Genomic DNA, 19,651 nt, shown 5'->3' with positions numbered 1-19,651 from the left:
CCTGGGCCACCATGCCAGGCCCCCCGGGGGCATTATACAATGTTTAGGGACATTTGTGGTTGCCACTGCTGGGGGATGCTCCTGGCGTGGAGTGGGTAGAGGCCGGGGACACTGCTCAGCACTCTGCAGTGCCCAGGACTGAGATTCAGCCACAGAAAATGTCCACGGTGCCCGGCAGGGAGAGACCTGCTTTGAGTATTTGGGAAGAAAACAATCAGATTTGTTCCCTGCTCACAGTAGACACCAGGATAAGCTCCCGATGGGGCGGACAGTAATCCAGGGTGACCGCCAACTCCGGGGATCCTCCTCCCTCCCTCTCCACTCGGGGTGTGGATTCCAAAGTGTGCAGCCTCCTGGGACCTCAGCAGGGCAGAGGATCGTGGGACTCAGTCTATTGTGGGGGTGGTCCATGGAATCCCCTAACCCGGCCGGGCGCGGTGGCTCACGCCTGCAATCCGAGCACTTTGGGAGGCCGAGGCGGGCGGATCACGAGGTCAGGAGTTTGAGACCATCCTGGCCAACATGGTGAAACCCCGTCTCTACTAAAAATATGAAAATTAGCCGGGTTTGGTGGCACACGCCTGTAATCCCAGCCACTGGGGAGGCTGAGGCAGGAGGATCGCTTGAACCCGGGAGGCGGAGGTTGCAGTGAGCCAAGATCACGCCACTGCACTCCAGCCTGGGCGACAGAGCGAGACTCCATCTCAAAAAGAAAAATCCCCGAATGCAGGGAGTCTCACGCAAGGGTGATCCTGCCCGTAGAGGACACTGGGTGATGTCTGGGACATCTGTGCTTGTCACAACAGGCGGAGCTCCTGGCATGGAGCGGGTGGAGGCCAGGGACGCCACTCAGCACCCTGCAGTGCCCAGGATGGCCCCACCCCGGAGAGTGATCCAGCGCCCATGTTCACAGTGCCCGGTGGTGGGAGGGCACCCACTTTAGATGGTGGCTTTGAACGAGCTGCTGAAGCCAGACCTGTCCCTGCAATGCCTCTGGTGGCTGTAATCTCTTCCCCTTTGTCAGATGGGCCCTTTCACACCCCGGTCCTTTGCTCTTTGCTTTAACAGACCTTTAACCCTGGTGTCCTCTTCCTCCAGGAAGCCTTCCCAGCTTTCTCCAGCCTGGTCCCCTCCTCCCCCAGCAGTCTCAGAGCTATCAGTGAATTCCATGGGGCATCTATGGAGCACCCGCTCCAAGCCAGGCCCAGGGGATTCAGCCCTGTCCCTTCCGCCTTGGAGTAATCCAAGCCTGGCACACAGCCGGTGCTCCATAAATGCACAAAATGCCTTCTCTTCCCATCTGGCAAACTCCCAGTCATTGAGCAAAGACTGCCTGAGCATCTCCTGAGTACCAAGCACTAGGACCCAGCAGTGAACTAAACACTCAAAATCAGCGACCCTCCTGGACCCTACAGCTTCCTCCAGGTCAGGAGGAACAGTAAACAGTGAATAGAAGTGGCCAGGTGCGGCGGCTCACACCTGTAATCTCAGCAGTTTGGGAGGCCAAGGCAGGACCAGCCTGGCCAACTTGGCCATGATGGAGAAACTCCATCTCTACTAAAAATATAAATGTAAGCCGGGCATCGTGGCATGTGCCTGTAATCCCAGCTACTCGGGGGGCTGAGGCACAAGAATCTCTTGAGACCAAGAGACGGAGGTTGCCGTGAGCAAGGATCATGCCACTGCACTCCAGCCTGGGTGACAGAGTGAGACTCAAAAAGGTGTGAGAGGGGACAGGTGTGGTGGCTCATGCCTGCTATCCCAGAATTTTGGGAGGCCGAGGCAGGTGGATCACTTGAGGTCGGGAGTTTGAGACCAGCCTGGACAACATGGTGAAACCTGTGTCTACTAAAAATACAAAAATTAGGCTACGCACAGTGGCTCACAGGTGTAATCCTAGCACTTTCGGTGGCCGAGGCAGGTGGATCGCCTGAGGTCAGGAGTTCGAGACCAGCCTGGCCAACACGGTGAAACCCTGTCTCTACTAAAAATACAAAAATTAGCAAGGTTTGGTGGCAGGCGCCTGTAATCCCAGCTACTCGGGAGGCTGAAGCAGAATTGCTTGAACCCAGGAGGTGGAGGTTACAGTGCACCGAGATTGTACCACTGCACTCTAGCCTGGGCATAAGAGCAAAACTCCATCTCAGAAAAAAAAAAAAAAATAGCCAAGCATCGGTGGCGCACGCCTGTGATCCCAGCTACTCAGGAAGCTGAGGTGGGAGAATTGCTTGAACCCAGGAGGTGGAGGTTGCAGTGAGCCAAAATTGCACCACTGCACTCCAGCCTGGGCAATGGAGCAAGACCCTATCGCCAAAAAAAAAAAAGCGAGGCATGGTAGTACATTTCTCTAATCCCAGCTACTTGGGAGGTGGAGGTGATCGCTTGAGCCTGGTTGGTAGAGGCTGCAGTGAGCCAAGATCGAGCCACTGCTCTCCAGCCTGGGTGACACAGCAAGACCCTGGCTCAAAAAACAAAAACTGTGAGAGGCTATTTCTTAGAGGGCTGAGATGGCGCCCTCCATCCTGTCCCCCATCCAAAACCCCAAGATACCCCTAGGATGGGCCAGGAAAAGTCTCTCTGCCCCATGGGCTCCTTCCATCCTACCCACAAGACCACAAGGCAGGAACGATCCTTTTTTGCAAATGGGGAAACTGAGGCACAAAAAAGCGAGGTAAGGTGCATTGACAAGGCAGCAGGCACAGTGCGTCGTTGCCAACACACAGGTACGTGGCCCCACGCCACTCCCCAGTGACAGGCACTGAGGACATCGAGGATGGGGGGTCCGAGGCCCCTTCCCACGTCCCACTTCCAACTTGGGAGGCCCCTGCTGCCCTCAGCAGCGAGGTTTTGGCGCCCCCTTGTGGGCAGACCGGGGACCCCACGCGCCTCCCCCCTCCCAGCTCCTGTCTTTCTCGGAGGAGGTTTCCTGTAGAGCGGGGGTTGAGCCGAGTTCAGGGGGGTCTCAGCTGGAGTCAGCCGCGGCCAGGGTGGAGACTCAGCCTGCCCCTGGATCTCAAGGAAAGCCTCCGTCATGTCCAACCCTTGCCCCTGGGTGATGCGATTCCTGGTTGGGAGTTGGGGGTCGCCCCAGCACGGCAGGCTGTTGGGTTCGTCACCCCTGACTCCCCACCCTAAAGGGTGGGTGGGCTTGTGACAACCCAAAATGCCCCAGCAAAAAAATTCCAAACGCAGCCGGGTGCAGTGACTCATGCCTGTAATCCCAGCAATTTGCAAGGTCCTAGATGGGAGGAATGCTTGAGGCCAGGAGTTCAAGACCAGCCTGGGCAACATAGCAAGACCCTAGCTCTACCAAAAAATAAAATTAGCCAGGCATGGTGCCTCACGCCTTTAATCCCAGTACTTTGGGAGGCCAAGGAGGGTGGATCGCTTGAGCCTGGGAGTTTGAGACCAGCCTGGGCAACATGGCAAACTCCTTTATCTACTAAAAACACAAAAATTAGCCAGGCGTGGTGGCACACGCCCGTAGTCCCAGCTACTCAGGAGGCTCAGGCATGAGAATTGCTTGAACCCAGGAGGTGGAGGTTGCAGTGAGCTGAGACCATGCCACTGCACTACAGCCTGGGTGACAGAGTGAAACTCGGTCTCAAAAATTCATAATAAAGATTTTAAAATAAAATAAATTTTTTTTTGTAAACATGGGTCTCGCTATGTTGCCCGGTCTGCCCTATGAACTCCTGGCCTGAAGCTGTCCTCCCCTCACCTCCCAAAGCCCTGGGATTGCAGGGACACCAGTTACTTATTGAAGGTTTTTCGCCCCCTGGCGGATGATCTTAGAAGAGTTCTCCCAGTGAAGCTCCCCCGCCCCAGTCCTGGACCCCACAACGAAGCCCTCATGCCAGCCTTTATCTAGGTCCTTATTAAGAAATGGCCTAGCCGGGCGCGGTGGCTCACGCCTGTAACCCCAGCACTTTGGGAGGCCGAGGCGGGTGGATCACGAGGTCAAGAGATCGAGACCATCCTGGTCAACATGGTGAAACCCCGTCTCTACTAAAAATACAAAAAATTAGCTGGGCAGGGTGGCGTGTGCCTGTAGTCCCAGCTACTCGGGAGGCTGAGAATTGCCTGAACCCAGGAGGCGGAGGTTGCGGTGAGCCGAGATCGCGCCATTGCACTCCGGCCTGGGTAACAAGAGTGAAACTCCGTCTCAGAAAAAAAAAAAGAAAGAAAGAAAGAAATGGCCTGTGCGTGGTGGCTCACGCCTGTAATCCCAGCACTCTGGGAGGCCGAGGCGGGCGAATCACCTGAGGTCAGGAGTTCAAGACCAGCCTAGCCAACATGGTGAAACCCCATGTCTACTAAAAATGCAAAAATTAGCCAATCGTGGTGGCGGGTGCCTGTAATACCAGCTCCTCGGGAGGCTGAAGCAGGAGAATCACTTGAACCCAGGAGACGGGGGTTGCAGTGAGTTGAGATCGCACCACTGCCCTACAGCCTGGGCAATAGGATAAGACTTTGCCTTAAGAAAAAAAAAGTCCCCATCAAGAAATGGTCATTGTGGGCTGGTCGTGGTGACTCACACCTGGAGTCCCAGCTACATGGGAGGTCGAGGCGTGAGAATCGCTTGAACCCGGGAGGGGGAGGCTTCAGTGAGTCAAGATCATGCCACTGCACTCCAGCCTGGGTAACAGAGGGAGACTCCGTCTCAAAAGCAAGAGAAATGGTCATTGTTGAGGGCAAGGTCCAGGGCCTGGAGAAGGTGAGTGGAAGACGGAGAACAGAAACTGGGAAAGGAAGTGCTCGTCCCTTTCCAAGATCTTGCAGAGCCCTGAGACACCCCCACCCTCCAGGATCCAGTTCCCAGGAACAAAGCCACGTGCCCCAAGAACACGATTGGGGGTGGGGGGAAGGAGCAAAGATTTCCCTGGAGACGGCGCTCAGGGCACAAAGTCCAGGGCCCAGGACAGCAGAAGCCAGATTGGCGGGGGGGTGTTTAATCTGTCCAGGGCATCTGGGCACCTGCACAGCCTGAGCACCCATATCATCCGCACAGCCATCGCCCCCAGCCCCAAAAGCAGCCTCCTTCCCCAGAGGTAAACTGAGTCCCAAGAGATGACAGGAGCCCTTCCAAAGGGCTCTTAGGAATTCTTTAATCCAGGCCATCAGGAGGCAGCCCTTGGCTGACAGTGGCTGCATGGGAGAGGGGAAGTTCTGGCCAGCAGACAGAAATCAGGCAGGGGGTAGAAGCGGGTGGAGCCATGAGATTGTGGAGGATTGCAGGTGTGTCCTCAACCAGGGATGTTCTCCAAGCATCGGAAGAATCACCAGGCAGGGACCAAGCTCAGGAAGAGGGGTGCATGAAAACCGTATGATGCCCAGAGAGCCCCCATGGAGGGCGGTGGGGTGGGATGCAAGCCTCCTTCACTTGAGAACACTGTATTCTGAATCCCAGATGGAGTCCTTTCACTGGCTTCAACGCCAGGGCGTTGCTTGCAGGGGGCAGAAGAGGCATCTCTGGGGGACTGCCTGGAAGAAGCAGCCAGGAATCTTTACATGGCTGTGTTCTTTGCTCTCTCGTGGTCTTGGGGCTCTTTTTCCTCCAGCTCCAGTCCCAGGTTGCTCTCTCCTTCCTTGGCCGCCTTCTTCTCCTTCCTCTTCTCTTCTTTCTCCTTGGCATCTTTCTTCTCCCTCTTGTCTTCACTGTAGGGACACAAAGGCCCCAAACCATAATAAGAAACAGAGTCGTTCCTATTTAATGACCATTCACCTGAGCCAGCCCATGTGATGAGTGTTTTACAAGCGGTATCTCAGTGAATCTTCAAAATAACCCAGACTACGCAGCCTCACAATTTCCATTTCACAAAGACAGCAACTAAGACTCAGTTGCTCCATGGAGGGTTAGATGGATGGAAAGAAGGCAAAGGGCCCCTGTTGCCTCTTGGGACTCAGTTTACCCCTGGGGAAGGAGGCTGCTTTTCAGGCTGGGGGCCGTGGCTGGGCGGATGATACGGAGGCTCATGCTGCATATCGTCATCTGCAACGAAGACTCAATTGCGGGCTGGGCACGGTGGCTCACGCCTGTAATCCCGGCACTTTGGGAAGCCGAGGCAGGCGGATTGCCTGAGCTCAGGAGTTTGAGACTAGCCTGGGCAACACAGTGAAACCCCGTCTCTACTAAAATACAAAAAAAAATTAGCCAGGAGTGGTGGTGGGCACCTGTAGTCCCAGCTACTCAGGAGGCTGAGGCAGGAGAATTGCAAGAACCCGGGAGGCAGAGGTTGCAGTGAGCTGAGATCACGCCACTGCACTCCAGCCTGGGTGACAGAGCGAGACTCCATCTCAAAAAAAAAGACTAAATTGCTCCATGGATGGATGGATACATGGGTAGGTGGGTAAAGAAGTTGGGGGATAGAAGGGTAGATGAGTGGATGGGTGGGTGGACAGTGGGTGAATGGCTGGATTATGGATGTGTGGATGGGAAGGATGGGTGTATAGACGAATGGGTGGATGGATGAATGGGTAAGTGGTTGGAAGGATGGATGGATGGATGGATGAGTAGATGAATGAATGAGTGGGTGGGTGGATGGGTGGATGAATGACGGATGGTAGGTGGATGGGTGTGTGGGTGGATGAATTAATGTATCTGTGGGTGAATGGATGGGTGACTGAGTGGGTGTAAGAATGAATGAGTGGGTGTGTGGGTGGGTGGATGAATGACGGATGGTAGGTGGGTGGATGGATGGGTGGGTGGATGGGTGGGTGGGTGGATGAATTAATGTATCGCTGGGTGAATGGATGGGTGACTGAGTGGGTGTATGAATGAATGAGTGGGTGTGTGGGTGGGTGGATGAATGACGGATGGTAGGTGGGTGGATGGGTGGGTGGGTGGATGAATTAATGTATCGGTGGGTGAATGGATGGGTGACTGAGTGGGTGTATGAATGAATGAGTGGGTGTGTGGGTGGGTGGATGAATGACGGATGGTAGGTGGGTGGATGGGTGGGTGGGTGGCTGAATTAATGTATCGGTGGGTGAATGGATGGGTGACTGAGTGGGTGTATGAATGAATGAGTGGGTGTGTGGGTGGGTGGATGAATGGATGGATGGGTGGGTGGGTGGATGGATGAATAGAGAGTAGTTATGTGAATGGATGGCTGCATGGAGGTTGAATAAATGAACTGGAAGATAAATGGATACATTGCAGGAAGGAGAGAATGATGGATCAGTGGACGGGCGGATGGAGGATGAGAATGGGAGTATAGATGGATGTGTAGATCAATGAACTAATGTATAGGTGGGTGGATGGATGGATGAGTAGATAAGGAGTTAGCGGAACCGATGGTTGCATAGAGGGAGGGACAGATTAATAGGTAGATGAGTGGATGAACTGGAGGAAGAAGAGAACGACCTATCCATGGATAGGTAGATGGAGGATAAATGAGACTGTGGGTGGGTGGATGGACCAAGGGGCTAAGGGGCAGGTAGACTGATGGATGGACAGTTGGAGAGTGAAGACTGCACAGTCGGATGGATGCACAGGTGGGTGGGTGTGTCGATGGGTGGATGGATCAATGGGCTAGGTGGACTGATGGATGGGTGGTTGGAGGGGAGGGCTGCACAGGCGGACCAATAGATGGATGTATAGGCGGACAGTTGGGTGGATGGATGGAGGAATGAACAAGGCAGAAAGGAAGTCACAGGTACAGGCACGCAGGTGGGAGCCAGATCCTCCGTACACATCCTAGGAGTAGGAATCACATTTTACTGGGGCTGAGCCAGGTCTTAGACAAAGCCACCACTCAGGTCCTCTCCCTCAGGCACATCTTGAACTCGGCTGAGAATCTCCCAGCCAAGCTGGTCACCTCCCAGCTCCCACACTCCTACTCCTGTCCGCAAGCCTTTGCACAAGACAGAGCCCCCAGCCCTTGATGGATGGGTGGGTGGGTGGGTGGATGGATGGATGGATGAATGGAGGGATAAATGGGTCAGTGGATGGATGGGTGTGTAGGTGGATGAGTGAGCGAATAGATGGGTGATGGATGGATGGTGGAAGGATGGGTGGATGGGTGGGTGGGATGGATGATGGATAGATGAGTGGGTGGATGGATGGCGAATGGATGGGTGATGGATAGATGGGTGGGTAGATGGATGGGTGTGTGAGCAGATGAGTGGGTGAGTGGATGGGTGATGGATGGTGGGTGAGTGATGGGTGTATGAGTGATGGATGGATAGGTGAGTGGGTGGATGGGTTGGTAAATGCATGGGTGGGTGAATGAGTGAGTGGATGGATGAGTGGGTGATGGGTGGATGGATGGTGGGTGATGGATGGTGAGGGATGGATGGATGGGTGAATGGATGAATGGGTGGATGGGTGAGTGGGTGGATGAGTGGGGGTGGCAGGTGGATGGACGGTGGGTGATGAATGGTGAGTGATGGATGGATGGATGAATGGGTGAATGGGTGAGTGGATGGATGAGTGGGTGGCAGGTGGATGGATGGTGAGTGATGGATGGATGCGTGAATGGGTGGATGGGTGAGTGGATGGATAAGTGGGTGATGGGCGATGGATGGTGAGTGATGGAGGTGGGTAAATGGGTGGATGAGTGGGGGTGGCGGGTGGACAGATGGTGGGTGGGTGGACGAGTGATGGACGTCTGCATCCCTAGCCCTCTGTTGGAACCCTTGTGTTAGGAGGTAGTCGCAAGTCATAGGAGACGCTGAGTCCAGGTGGGTCGCCCACACCTGGGCGTTGTACAGACGCCTACACAATCCTACACCACACTCTTCTTCAACAGGCGTTTGTTAGGCACCTCCTGTGTTCCAGGCCCCGTGCTGGGTATGAGGACACAGGCAGGACGAAAGCGAAGTTGCCTACGCGACTGGAGGGCCCACGTAATATCTGGAAGCGGTTCCGCTGGTGAGAATCATGAATCAGACATAGGGCCAGGGGACAGTGTCGGGAAGGCTGGTGGCCAGGCCAGAAACCCCTGAGCGGGGACAGGGGGAGGAGGAGAGGAGCCACCAGAAGGTACAGGACCAGTGGAGGCCCCGGGGCAGGAAGGTGTTTGAGGGAGTCAGGAGAGTCAGGTCATCTCTGCACACCTGTTCCCCCGCCCGGAGGAGGGGCTCACACAGACCCCCAATACCCTCACGCATACTACCTCAGGTCCTGGTATACGTTGGACTCCATTCTGAACGTGGCCTCTTCCTCATCCTCAGCCCTGCAGAGATAAAGAAAAGGGTGGGAGGGGCGGGAGGGAGTGGCGGGGTGGGGGGTGTAGAGGGAAGGAGGTGGTGTGACAGCCTCAGCCTCTGTCGTAACCTCCCAGCCGGGGCTCATGAACCCCAGAATGCAAGAAGGGTGGGCTGCCGGGCCGGTTGTCTGGGGGAGAGGGGCAGGTGCAGGCCCGGGGTCTGGGCTCTGAGACTAGGGGTTCCGAGGAGCAGCAGGGAAATGGGAGACCTTTGGACATCGAAGCTGGTGATGCAGGGACCAGAGACGGTTAGGAAGCTGGGGACGGGGGCAGCGCTTTGGGCAGAGCTGTGGGGGCAGCGGGGTGGGGGCTGGCGCCCACCTGGCTTTGGAGCACCAGACACGGTTGGCCAGCAAGACCACATAGACGATGAACAGGAAGCCGACCACCGCGGCCAGGCCCACGAGCCACGGCTTCAGGCGACGCTCCGTGGCTGCAGGAGGTCAGGGAGGTTCGACTCAGAGCAAGGACAGGGCAGAGGCCCCCCATTCCCCCACCACCCTAGGAAGGAGAGAGAGAAGGGCACTGGGGTGCTCAGACAGAGGAGATCTTGGAAAGGAATGGAGCTTCAGAGATCGGGATGCCGTAGCGGGGTGGGGGGTTTAGAGAGGGGAGAGGGTACCTTACCCGAGTGGGAGGGAGGCTGAGGACCCAGAGAGGGGAGGGGCTTATGAATGAAGGTGGGTTCTGAGGGGGCGGAGTTTGCAAATTAGAAGGGGCTCAGAAGGGGCGGGGCTTAAATGCAGGAGGAGGCTGAGTGGGAAGCGCTTATGACAAAGGAGGGGCTCAGGGGCGGGGTTTATAAAGGAGGAGGAGCTCAGAGAAGGAGGGGCTTATGAAGGAGGCGGGGCCCTCGGATGGGGAGGGGCTTGTGAACAAGAGTCTCCGGGGTGGGGTTTACAACTCAAGGGCTCATGGGCGGCCGGGCGCCGTGGCTCACGCCTATAATCCCAGCACTTTGGGAGGCCGAGGCGGGTGGATCACGAGGTCAAGAGATCGAGACCATCCTGGTCAACGTGGTGAAACCCCGTCTCTACTAAAAAATACAAAAATTAGCTGGGCATGGTGGCGCGTGCCTGTAGTCCCAGCTACTCGGGAGGCTGAGGCAGGAGAATTGCTTGAACCCAGGAGGCGGAGGTTGCGGTGAGCCGAGATCGCGCCATTGCACTCCAGCCTGGGTAACAAGAGCGAAACGCTGTCTCAAAGAAAAAAAAAAACAAAACAAAGAAAGAGGAGCTAAGAGGAGAAGTGATGCTAAGGGGAGGGTCTCAGAGAGGAGAGGCTTATAAAGGAGGCGGAGGCTTAGGGAGAGGGGATTATGAAAAGAAGGAGCTGGCCGGTCTTGGTGGCTCACGCCTGTCATCCCAGCACTTTGAGAGGCCGAGGTGGGTGGATCACGAGGTCAAGAGATCGAGACCATCCTGGCCAACATGGTGAAACCCCGTCTCTACTAGAAATACAAAAATTAGATGGGCGTGGTGGTGCGTGCCTGTAGTCCCAGCTACTCGGGAGGCTGAGGCAGGAGAATTGCTTGAAGCCCGGAGGCAAAGGTTGCAGTGAGCCGAGATTGCGCCACTGCACTCCAGCCTGGCGCCCGGGGAAAGAGCAAAACTCTGTCTCAAAAAAATAATAATAAAATAAAATAAAAGGAGAAGCTCAAGGGGGAGGGGCTTATAAAGGAGGTAGAGGATCAGGGGAGGGTCTTATAAAGGGAGAGGGTCTCAGGGGGGAGGGGCTTATAAAGGAGGCGGTGACTCAGGGGAGGGGCTTATAAAAAAGGAGGCGCTCAGAGGGGAGGGGCTTAAAGAAGGGAGGGTCTCGGGGGAGGGACTTATAACGGAGGGGGATTGTAAAGGAGGAGGAGGTCAGAGGGGTGGGGCTTACAGCAGAGGAGGGACTTGGGGAGGGATTTATATAGGAGGAGGAGGAGTGAGGAGGCGGGGTTTACAAAGGAAGAGGGGGCTCAGATGGGGAGGGACTAGTGAGGAGGCGGGAACTCAGAGCGGGCCGAGCTCAAGGGGGTCTCAGCCTGGTGTGCTCAGAAGAGAAGGGCTGGAGAGGGGCGCGGCTCGGGCCCTTACAGCGATGGAGAGGCGCCGGGCGGGACTGCAAGGCGCTGAGGAGGGCCTCCAACCCACCCTTCCTCTTCCTCCTGCCCCCTCTCCTCTTTCTCGCCCTGGAAAGTTGGGAGATGGTGACCCCCTAACCAACTCCCCCACCCCACGACGCCCCCTCCCGCCCCGCTGCACCTACTCTGCTGGGCCTCTGCCGGGGAGAGGAGCAGAAACTCCAGAACCAGAAGGGACCCCAGGATCTCCATGACGGTCGAGCGAGCCATCAGCCAGCCAGCGGCGTCCCGGGTCGGCCTCCACAGGTTTGGTGTGGGCGAGGCCCTGCCACCCCGAGATAAGGCGCGGGCGGTCCGGGGCGGGGGATGCCAGAGACCCGGGAGCGGGGCCCGCCCCTGGCACCACCTGGTTGGGCGTCCTGCCCTCCCCTGCCAGCTTCTGCCCCATCGCTCCCCCTCCGGGAGGCCAGACTCTGGACCTGTGTAACAATTAACTGGCGGAGTGCCTCCTCCCTGCACCCTGCCCTGGGGACCGTCAGCCTCAGGGCCACCCCCTCGCGATCCCTGCTGCAGGGGCTGAGCTGAGATGGCTCCCACATCCCAGCGCGACCCAAGCCCCCTGCCACTATGTGCACAGGGGAAACTCACAAATACAACTGGAATATGTTAAGAAGGGTGGCTGGGCGCGATGGCTCACGCCTGTAATCCCAACACTTTGGGAGGCCAAGGCGGGCAGATCACGAGGTCAAGAGATGGAGACCATCCTGGCCAACATGGTGAAGCCCCGTTTCTACTAAAAATACAAAAAATTTACTGTGCATGGTGGCACGTGCCTGTAATCCCAGTTACTCGGGCAGCTGCACTCCAGCCCTGGGTGGCAGAGCAAAACTCTGTCTCAAAAAAAAAAGAAGGGTGGGCCAGGTGTGGTGCCTCATGCCTGTAATCCCAGCACATTGAGAGGCCAAAGCAGGAGGATCCTTGAACCCAGGAGTTTGAGACCAGCTGGGAGAAATTAGTGAAGCCCTATCGCTACAAAAATACAAAAATTAGCCAGACTTGGCGAGCGCCTGGAGTCCCAACTACTAGGGGATGCTGAGGTGGGAGGATCACTTGAGCCCGGGAGTTTGAGGCTGCAGCCAGCTATGGCCACACCGCTGCACTCCAGCCTGGGTGACAGAAGGACACCCTGTCTCAAAAGAAATTTTAAAAATAGAAATAAAAAGAGTCACCAAGGCCCAGTGCGGTGCACTCCTGTCATCCCAGCCCTCTGAGAGGCCAAGGCGGGAGAATCGCTTGAGGCCAGGAGTTCTAGACCAGTCTCCCTCCATCTATAAAATAAAAAATAAAAAACTGGGAGGCTGAGGCAGGAGAATTGCTTGAACCGAGGCAGAGGTTGCAGGGAGCCAAGATCACACCACTGCACTCCATCCTGGGTGACAAAGCAAGGCTCGGTCTCAAAAAAATAAAATAGGCCAGGCGAGGTGGCTCACACCTGTAATCCCAGCACTTTGGGAGGCCAAGGCGGGCAGATCACAATGTCAGGAGTTCAAGACCAGCCTGGTGAAGATGGTGAAATCCTGTCTCTACTAAAAATACAAAAATTAGCCAGGTGTGGTGGCATGCATCTGTAGTCCCAGCTACACGGGAGGCTGAGACACGGAATTGTTTGAACCCGGGAGGCAGGGGCTGCAATGAGCCGAGATCTCACCACTACACTCCAGCCTGGGCAGCAGAGCGAGACTCCATCTCAAAAACATAAAAACATATAAATAAATAAATAACTTAGCTGGGCATGATGGCCTGCACCTGTAGTCCCAGCCACGGTGAGAGGATCACTTGAGCCCAGGAGTGTGAGACTGCAGCGAGCTACAATCGCACCACTGCACTCCAGCCTGGGCAACACAGCAAGACCCTGTCTCTAAAAACAAAAGAAATTTGAGAGTCAACTTTTTTGCTCACAGAGTACCCACGAGGCTCTGTGCTCAGCAGTCTCATACATTGCACTTCCTTAACACCCCGTGAAATGTGGCCGGTCTCATTGTGCACAGCCCAGGAGAGTCAAGGTCACGCAGCAGGTCTGACCTGGGATTTGAAGCCAGGTCCACCTCACCCCCAGCTTATCCTGCCTCGCCCAGGCTGTTGGCTTCTGGGGACCCACAAGCAGCCACGGGAGCACACAGGGACAGGAAAGGTATGCAGAAACCACATGCCCGTGGTCCACCTGCAAACCTGGCCGCTCTCACGTGGGGGTGCCCCAAGGGCTGATGACTGATGACTCAGGGTCCAGGCTCTCCTGTCCTCAACCTTGGTCCCTTGGCTGATTAGATAGCAGGCCCTGCCCGGGCGAAGGGGGACCCCACCCCAGCTGACACGGGAGCAGCCACGGCCCAGGCGAGTGGCAGGAAGGCCCAGCGTCATCGCACGGGTGTTTATGGAGCACCTGCTGCGTCCCTGGCACTTCCTCTCTTCCAGAGGTCTGCAGATGACTGCTGAGCCGACAGGCCACTCAGCAGGACGGAGCTTACACATCCCAGCCCCAGGACGGCCACAGGTCTGCTTGAGCCAGCCAGGCAGGCATCTATTAAACTCCTACTGTGTACCCCATCTTCTGCAAGGCTTGGAAGGGAAGGAGGCCTCAGTGCTGTCTGGGAGCTCCTGATCTGGTTAGGAAATCAGGACCACGCCCCAGAGACAAGCAGACCCAGCAGCCAAGGTGGGGCTGGAGAAGATTTGGAGGGAGAGGAGCCCAGCAGAGGGGACAGGGCGGGACCCACCTCGGAGATCCTGCCCTCCAAAGTCAGTAGTTGCCTGGGCTTTTTCTGAGAAAAGCTCTCTGTGCTCTAAGACCTCGGTGAAGCCAGTTCACCGCTGCGTGCCTCAGTTTCCCCATCTGTTAAATGGGGGCAATCAGTCCTATCTTGGAGGATTAAATGAGATGATGCATAGGGAAAGCCTGCCCCACAGAGCAGCAGGTGCGCGCTAAGCACTAGGTAAGGCTGGCCGATAATATTACAATGTTTTAAATCACCCTGGTGTTCCTAGTTCACAGTTTGCTGACAGCTTGGCTGAGGCTGAGCGGGGCAGTCTCTGAAGAGTGTGAAAGTCGTCAGCGTCCAATCCCCGGAACCTGCCGGCTGGGAATGAGAAAGCCATCCGCTGCGACCAGGCAGCTCGGGGCTGGCAGAAGGGGCATGTTCTGTCCACATGATGGCCAAAGCGTCCGGAACCCGGGTCCAGGATTCAAGTTCACATCAGCTTCCAGAAGGAGCTTCGGGATGGGGCATCCTTGAAGGCAATGGAGGGACGGCGGGGCTCCGGGTGAGGCGGGGGTTCGGAGGGGGCCCCCTCTCCACCCCCAACGGCGTCCTCCTCGCCCTGCCAGGCCAGGGCCAGCTGCAGGTCCAGCCCCTCCAAGTCCTCGCCTGTCAGGCTGGGGCGCAGCTCCCGGGGGGCATCCTCCTGGTCTGGCTTCGGGCCAAACGCCCAGTCTGCAGCAAGGGAGCTGGTGAGGCAACTCCACCCTTCTCTGTCCCCTCCCCAGCTAGGAGAAGGCCTTGGATCCCCCGACCGCCCACCCAGGGTGGCCCGGCATCTGCCAGGCCGGGTTTTGGTGGGGGCAGCTCACCAGCCAGGTCGTGGGCGAGGTCTTTGATGAGGTGCCCGACGATGGCGTAGGCGACAGCCAGCACGATCAGCGTGGCCAGCAGCAGGTACAGCACATACCTGGGCAGGCGGATGGCGTCCAGGGGCGGCGGCCGATACTCCTCGTACAGCGGCGGGGACCGGCTCCAGCCCTCGGCCTCCTCCCCGGCTGCCAGCCCCGGCATGGTGTCCGCCCGCCACCGGGGAGGCCCGGAGGTGACCCACACAGCGGAAGTATTAAGGGGCTTTGAGCTAAGAGGATTGGGCGGCTGCCCCACGGCCACCATCTGCCTGGGTTAAGCACACTGCCCATCACTTCCGCCCACCGGCAGCCTACCTGCTCAGCTCCAGCCACGACTCTGCCACCTGGAATGCCCTGCCCAGATTTCCTCACGGCCGGTTCACTCTCTTCATTCATCTTTTTTCTTATTCTTCTTATTAGTATTTTTATTATTTTTTGAGACGGAGTCTTGCTCTGTCGTCCAGGCTTGAGCGCAATGGCACAGTCTCAGCTCACTGCAACCTCCGCCTCCCAGGTTCAAGTGATTCTCGTGCCTCAGCCTCCTGAGTAGCTGGGACTACAGGCATGTGCCACCACACCCATCTAATATTTGTATTTTTAGTAGAGACAGGGTTTCAGTATGTTGGCCAGGCTGGTCTCGAACTCCTGACCCCATAATCCGCCCGCCTAGGCCTCCCAAAGTGCTAGGATTACATGCATGAGCCACTGTGCCCGGACTTTATTATTTTATTTTATTTATTTTAATTTTTTTTTAATTTTTTTTAGATGGATTTTCATTCTTGTTGGAGTGCGATGGCAAGATCTTAGCTCATTGCAACCTCCACCTCCCAGGTTCAAGTGATTCTCTTGCCTCAGCCTCCTGAGTAGCTGGGATTACAGATGCCTGCCACTGTGCCTGGCTAATATTATTTTTGGTGACAGAGTCTGTCTCCCTGAGTGCTAGAGTGCAGTGGTACGATCATAGCTCACTGCACCCTCAACCTCCCGGGGTCAAGCAATCCTCCCGCCCCAGCTTCTGGAGCAGCAAAGATTACAGGTCCTCCCCACCGTGCTTGGCTCTTCATCCGTTCATGGAATATGTATTAAGCAGTGACTATAGCCGGACACTCTCTCAGGTGCTAACACACAGCTATGAATAAGAAAGACCCGGCCGGGCGCAGTGGCTCACACCTGTAATCCCAGCACTTTGGGAGGCCGAGGCGGGCGGATCACCTGAGGTCAGGAGTTCGAGACCAGTCTGGCCAATATGGTGAAACCCCGTCTCTACTAAAAATACAAAAATTAGCCGGGTGTGGTGACAGGCACTGTAATCTCAGCTACTTGTGAAGCTGAGGCAGGCAGGAGAATCACTTGAACCCAGGAGGCGGAGGTTGCAGTGAGCCGAGATCATGCAATTGCACTCTAGACTTGGCAACAGAGCAAGACTCCATCTCAAAAAAAAATAGGGCTGCCAAGGCATCGCTGAGGAGGTGACATTTGAACAAAGACCTGGAGGAAGAAGGGAACCAGCCACGGAAGAACCAGGGGAAAGAGAGTTCCAAGCAGAGGGCATAGCCTGTGCAAAGGCCCTGGGGCAGGACTGCCCTGGCATGTTGGAGGAACAGTGAGGTCCTGCAGGGCCATGTAGACCTTGAGGAAGACGGGCTTAGACCCTAAGGGAGGTGGGAGCCATGAGGGCTGTGGGCAGAGGAGGGACAGGTCCTGACCCAGGTACTCACAGGTGCCCCCTGGTGGCTGCTTTGGGGGGACAGACTGTGGAACGAGGTGGAGGGCACTGAGCTGGTCCCAGTGGGAGAAAAGTGGGCAGATTTGGGATTGATTTTTATTTCTATTTCTATTTATTTATTTTGAGATGGAGTCTCACTCTGTTGCCCAGGCTGGGGTGCAGTGGCACAATCTCGGTTCACTGCAATCTCTGCCTCCCAGGTTCAAGCGATTCTCCAGCCTCAGCCTCCCGAGTAGCTGGGACTACAGGCGTGTGCCACCGCATCCGGCTAATTTTTTTTGTATTTTTAGAAGAGATGGAGTTTCACCATGTTGGCCAGGCTGGTCTTGAATTCCTGACCTCAGATGATCCACCCGCCTCAGCCTCCTGACTTCCTGACTCCAGGTGATCCGCCCCCATCAGCCTCCTGAAGTGCTGGCATTACAGGCGTGAGCCACCGCACCCAGCCACATTTTTTTTTTTTTTTTTTTTTTTTGAGACAGGGTCTTGCTCTGTCACCCACGCTGGAGTGCAGTGGTGGGATCTTGGCTCACTGCATCCTCGACTGCCCAGGCTCAAGCCATCCTCCTGCCTCAGCCTCCCGAGTAGTTGGGGCTACAAGTCTGTGCCACCACACCTACCTAATTTTCTGAGTGTATTTTTTACAGAAACAGGGTCTCACTCTGTTTCCCAGGCTGCTCTTTAAGTCCTGGGCTCCAGCGATCCTCCTGCCTCAGCCTCACGAAGTGCTGGGATTACAGGCATGTGTGCCACCACACCTGGCCTTGGGATAGATTTTTCTTTTCTTTTCTTTTCGAGGTGGAGTCTCACTCTGTCACCCAGGCTGGTGTGCAGTGGCACAATCTGGGCTCACTGCAAACTTCGCCTTCCCAGTTCAAGCGATTCTCCTGCCTCAGCCTCCTGAGTAGCTGGATTACAGGAACACACCACCACGCCCGGTACTTTTAGAGACGGGTTTCATCATGTTGGTCAGGCTGGTCTCCTGACCTCATGATCCACCCGCCTCGGCCTCCCAGAGTGCTGGATTACAGGGGTGTGTGCTACTGCACCTGGCCTTGGGATAGATTTTTCCTTTTTTTTCTTTTTGAGATGGAGTTTCACTCTTATTGCCCAGGCTGGAGTGCAATGGCACAATCTCGGCTCATCACAACCTCTACCTCCCAGGTTCAAGCAATTCTCCTGCCTCAGCCTACCGAGAAGCTGGGATTACAGGCATGCACCACCACACCCGGCTAATTTTGTATTTTTTAGTAGAGAAAGGGTTTCTCCATGTTGGTCAGGCTGGTCTCGAACTTCCGACCTCAGGTGATCTGCCCGCCTCGGCCTCCCACGGTGCTGGGATTACGGGCGTGAGCCGCCATGCCTGACGGGATAGATTTTTCATTGACCAAACCTGTGTTTTTAGACTGCCTGGGACGGCGTTGTTCCCATTTGCTGAGTTAGGGACACCGCAGAGGTGTCCAAGCAGCCAGGGCCCGGGGAGCCAGGACAAGGCAGTATCAGGTGGTGGTGAGGGAGAGGGGCTTCAAATCCCAGCTCTGCCCGTCACAGCACAACCTCTGCTGTCCGGGGTTCTCTGAACGTCTCTCTACAACAGGGTTGGTAAAATTTCCTGGGGTGTTGGGAGGAGGAAATGCAATGATGTGTAAAAGTGTGAGACTTGGCCGGGCTGGGTGGCTCATGCCTGTAATCGCAACACTTTGGGAGGCCAGGGCAGATGGATCACGAGATTAGGAGTTCGAGACCAGCCTGGCCAAGATGGTGAAACCCCGTCTCTACTAAAACTACAAAAATTAGCCAGGCACTGTGGCGGGTGCCTGTAATCCTAGCTACTCGTGAGGCTGAGGCAGGAGAATCGCTTGAACCTGGGCGGCAGTGGTTGCAGTGAGCGGAGATCGAGCCACTGCATTCCAGCCTGGACGACAGAGTAAGACTGTATCAACAATAGCGGCAAAAAAAAAGCAAAAACCGTAAGCCTTATCACGGCCCTGCACCCCAGCCTGGGTGACAGAGTGTCCCTCTCAAAAATAAAAAACTATGAGCCTCGCCAGTCACAGTGGCTCATGCCTATAGTCTCAGGGGCTCAGGAGGCTGAGGCAGGAAGATTGCTTAAACCCATTAGTTGGAGGCTGCAGTGAGCTAAGATTGTGCCACTGTACTCCAGCCTGAGTGACAGAGCCAGATCTTGTCTCTATAAAGAAGGGGGTGCCGGCTGTGCGCGGTGGCTCACGCCTGTAATCCTAGCACCTTAGGAGGCCGAGGTGGGTGGATCACCTTATGTCAGGAGTTCAAGACCAGCCTGGCCATCATGGTGAAACCCCATCTTTAAAAGCAAAAAAAAAAAAAAGAGAGAAGGGGGTGCCCTTGTATTATATGAGTTTTGTTTTTTGTCACAATAGTTTATTATGAAAACAGGCTGGTGTGGGGACATGGGGACAGACAAGCACATTGAGGTCGGGGGGGCTCAGGTCCTCCACGGTTAGAGTGCACTTGCGGTCCCTGCTCTTGCTCCGGGAGCTGCCGGAGCCTGTGCCCTTTATTTTGCAGTGCTGTAGGGCATCGCTGGCAATATCTGAGAAGAATTTCTGGGCAGTTAGGGATATGAGCTGAACTCCGCGTCGGTCTGAGGCGTCAAAGCCGGCACAACTCAGGTGGTAACCAGCCACTGCATCTGGGATCGTAAGCGTGTAGTCCTCCAGCTGCATCAAGAAGTCCACCAGAGGCGCGCTGGACACCAAGGGCTTCCCGTCTCCGTGGGCCGCGCTGGGCAGTACGGAAACCTTGTTAAACATGGCCCCCTCCAGGGGCGCCCCGGCCCGCTCCGCCAATGGTCTCGTGCCCCCAGCAGCTGCTCCAGCCTCAGGCCGCCCTGGTGTCCCCGCGGGGCTGGCCTTGTTCTCCGTGGCGATGCTGGCGGGCAGCGTGCCGCAAGCCGACACTGGCGCCGCCTCGGGGTCCCCGCTGGAACCGCTGAAGCATAT

The 19,651-nt window shown here is 56.1% G+C and overlaps 3 protein-coding genes across 4 annotated transcripts; all 3 read right to left on the bottom strand.

The window, feature by feature from the left end:
• Positions 1–4,663: 4,663 nt before the first annotated feature.
• Positions 4,664–11,593, bottom strand: SMIM24 (small integral membrane protein 24). The gene is made up of 4 exons (XM_064382096.1): positions 11,466–11,593; positions 9,534–9,645; positions 9,120–9,179; positions 4,664–5,658 (listed from the first exon to the last, which is right to left on the bottom strand). Exons 1-4 carry the CDS (start codon positions 11,548–11,550, stop codon positions 5,508–5,510), a joined length of 408 nt encoding a protein of 135 aa, XP_064238166.1. The 5' UTR covers positions 11,551–11,593; the 3' UTR covers positions 4,664–5,507.
• SMIM44 (small integral membrane protein 44) lies at positions 9,557–15,107 on the bottom strand. 2 transcript variants are annotated; one of them, XR_010344386.1, is made up of 3 exons: positions 14,906–15,107; positions 14,055–14,768; positions 9,557–9,645 (listed from the first exon to the last, which is right to left on the bottom strand). XR_010344386.1 is itself a non-coding variant. In XM_064382095.1 (2 exons), the coding sequence occupies exons 1-2, from the start codon at positions 15,105–15,107 to the stop codon at positions 14,527–14,529; spliced, it is 444 nt and encodes a 147-aa protein (XP_064238165.1). In that variant the 3' UTR covers positions 11,719–14,526. The 2 variants fall into 2 exon arrangements, 1 of the variants encoding a protein (XP_064238165.1); XM_064382095.1 differs by lacking the exon at positions 9,557–9,645 and having other exon boundaries at positions 11,719–14,768.
• Positions 15,108–19,039: 3,932 nt separating this feature from the next.
• Positions 19,040–19,651, bottom strand: LOC105705847 (transcription initiation factor TFIID subunit 10-like; the record flags this gene model as incomplete). Its single annotated transcript, XM_064382153.1, has 1 exon — positions 19,040–19,651. A coding segment is annotated over one exon (591 nt), but the record flags the coding sequence as incomplete, so codon positions are not given.

This window comes from Aotus nancymaae, unplaced genomic scaffold (genome assembly GCF_030222135.1).
Source record: "Aotus nancymaae isolate 86718 unplaced genomic scaffold, 86718_ANA_hifiasm-v0.15.2.pri h1tg000028l, whole genome shotgun sequence".
In the NCBI taxonomy this organism is placed as follows: Eukaryota; Metazoa; Chordata; class Mammalia; order Primates; family Aotidae; genus Aotus; species Aotus nancymaae.
Note: the sequence above shows the minus strand (reverse complement) of the source record. Positions and strands in the feature narration are given on the sequence as shown.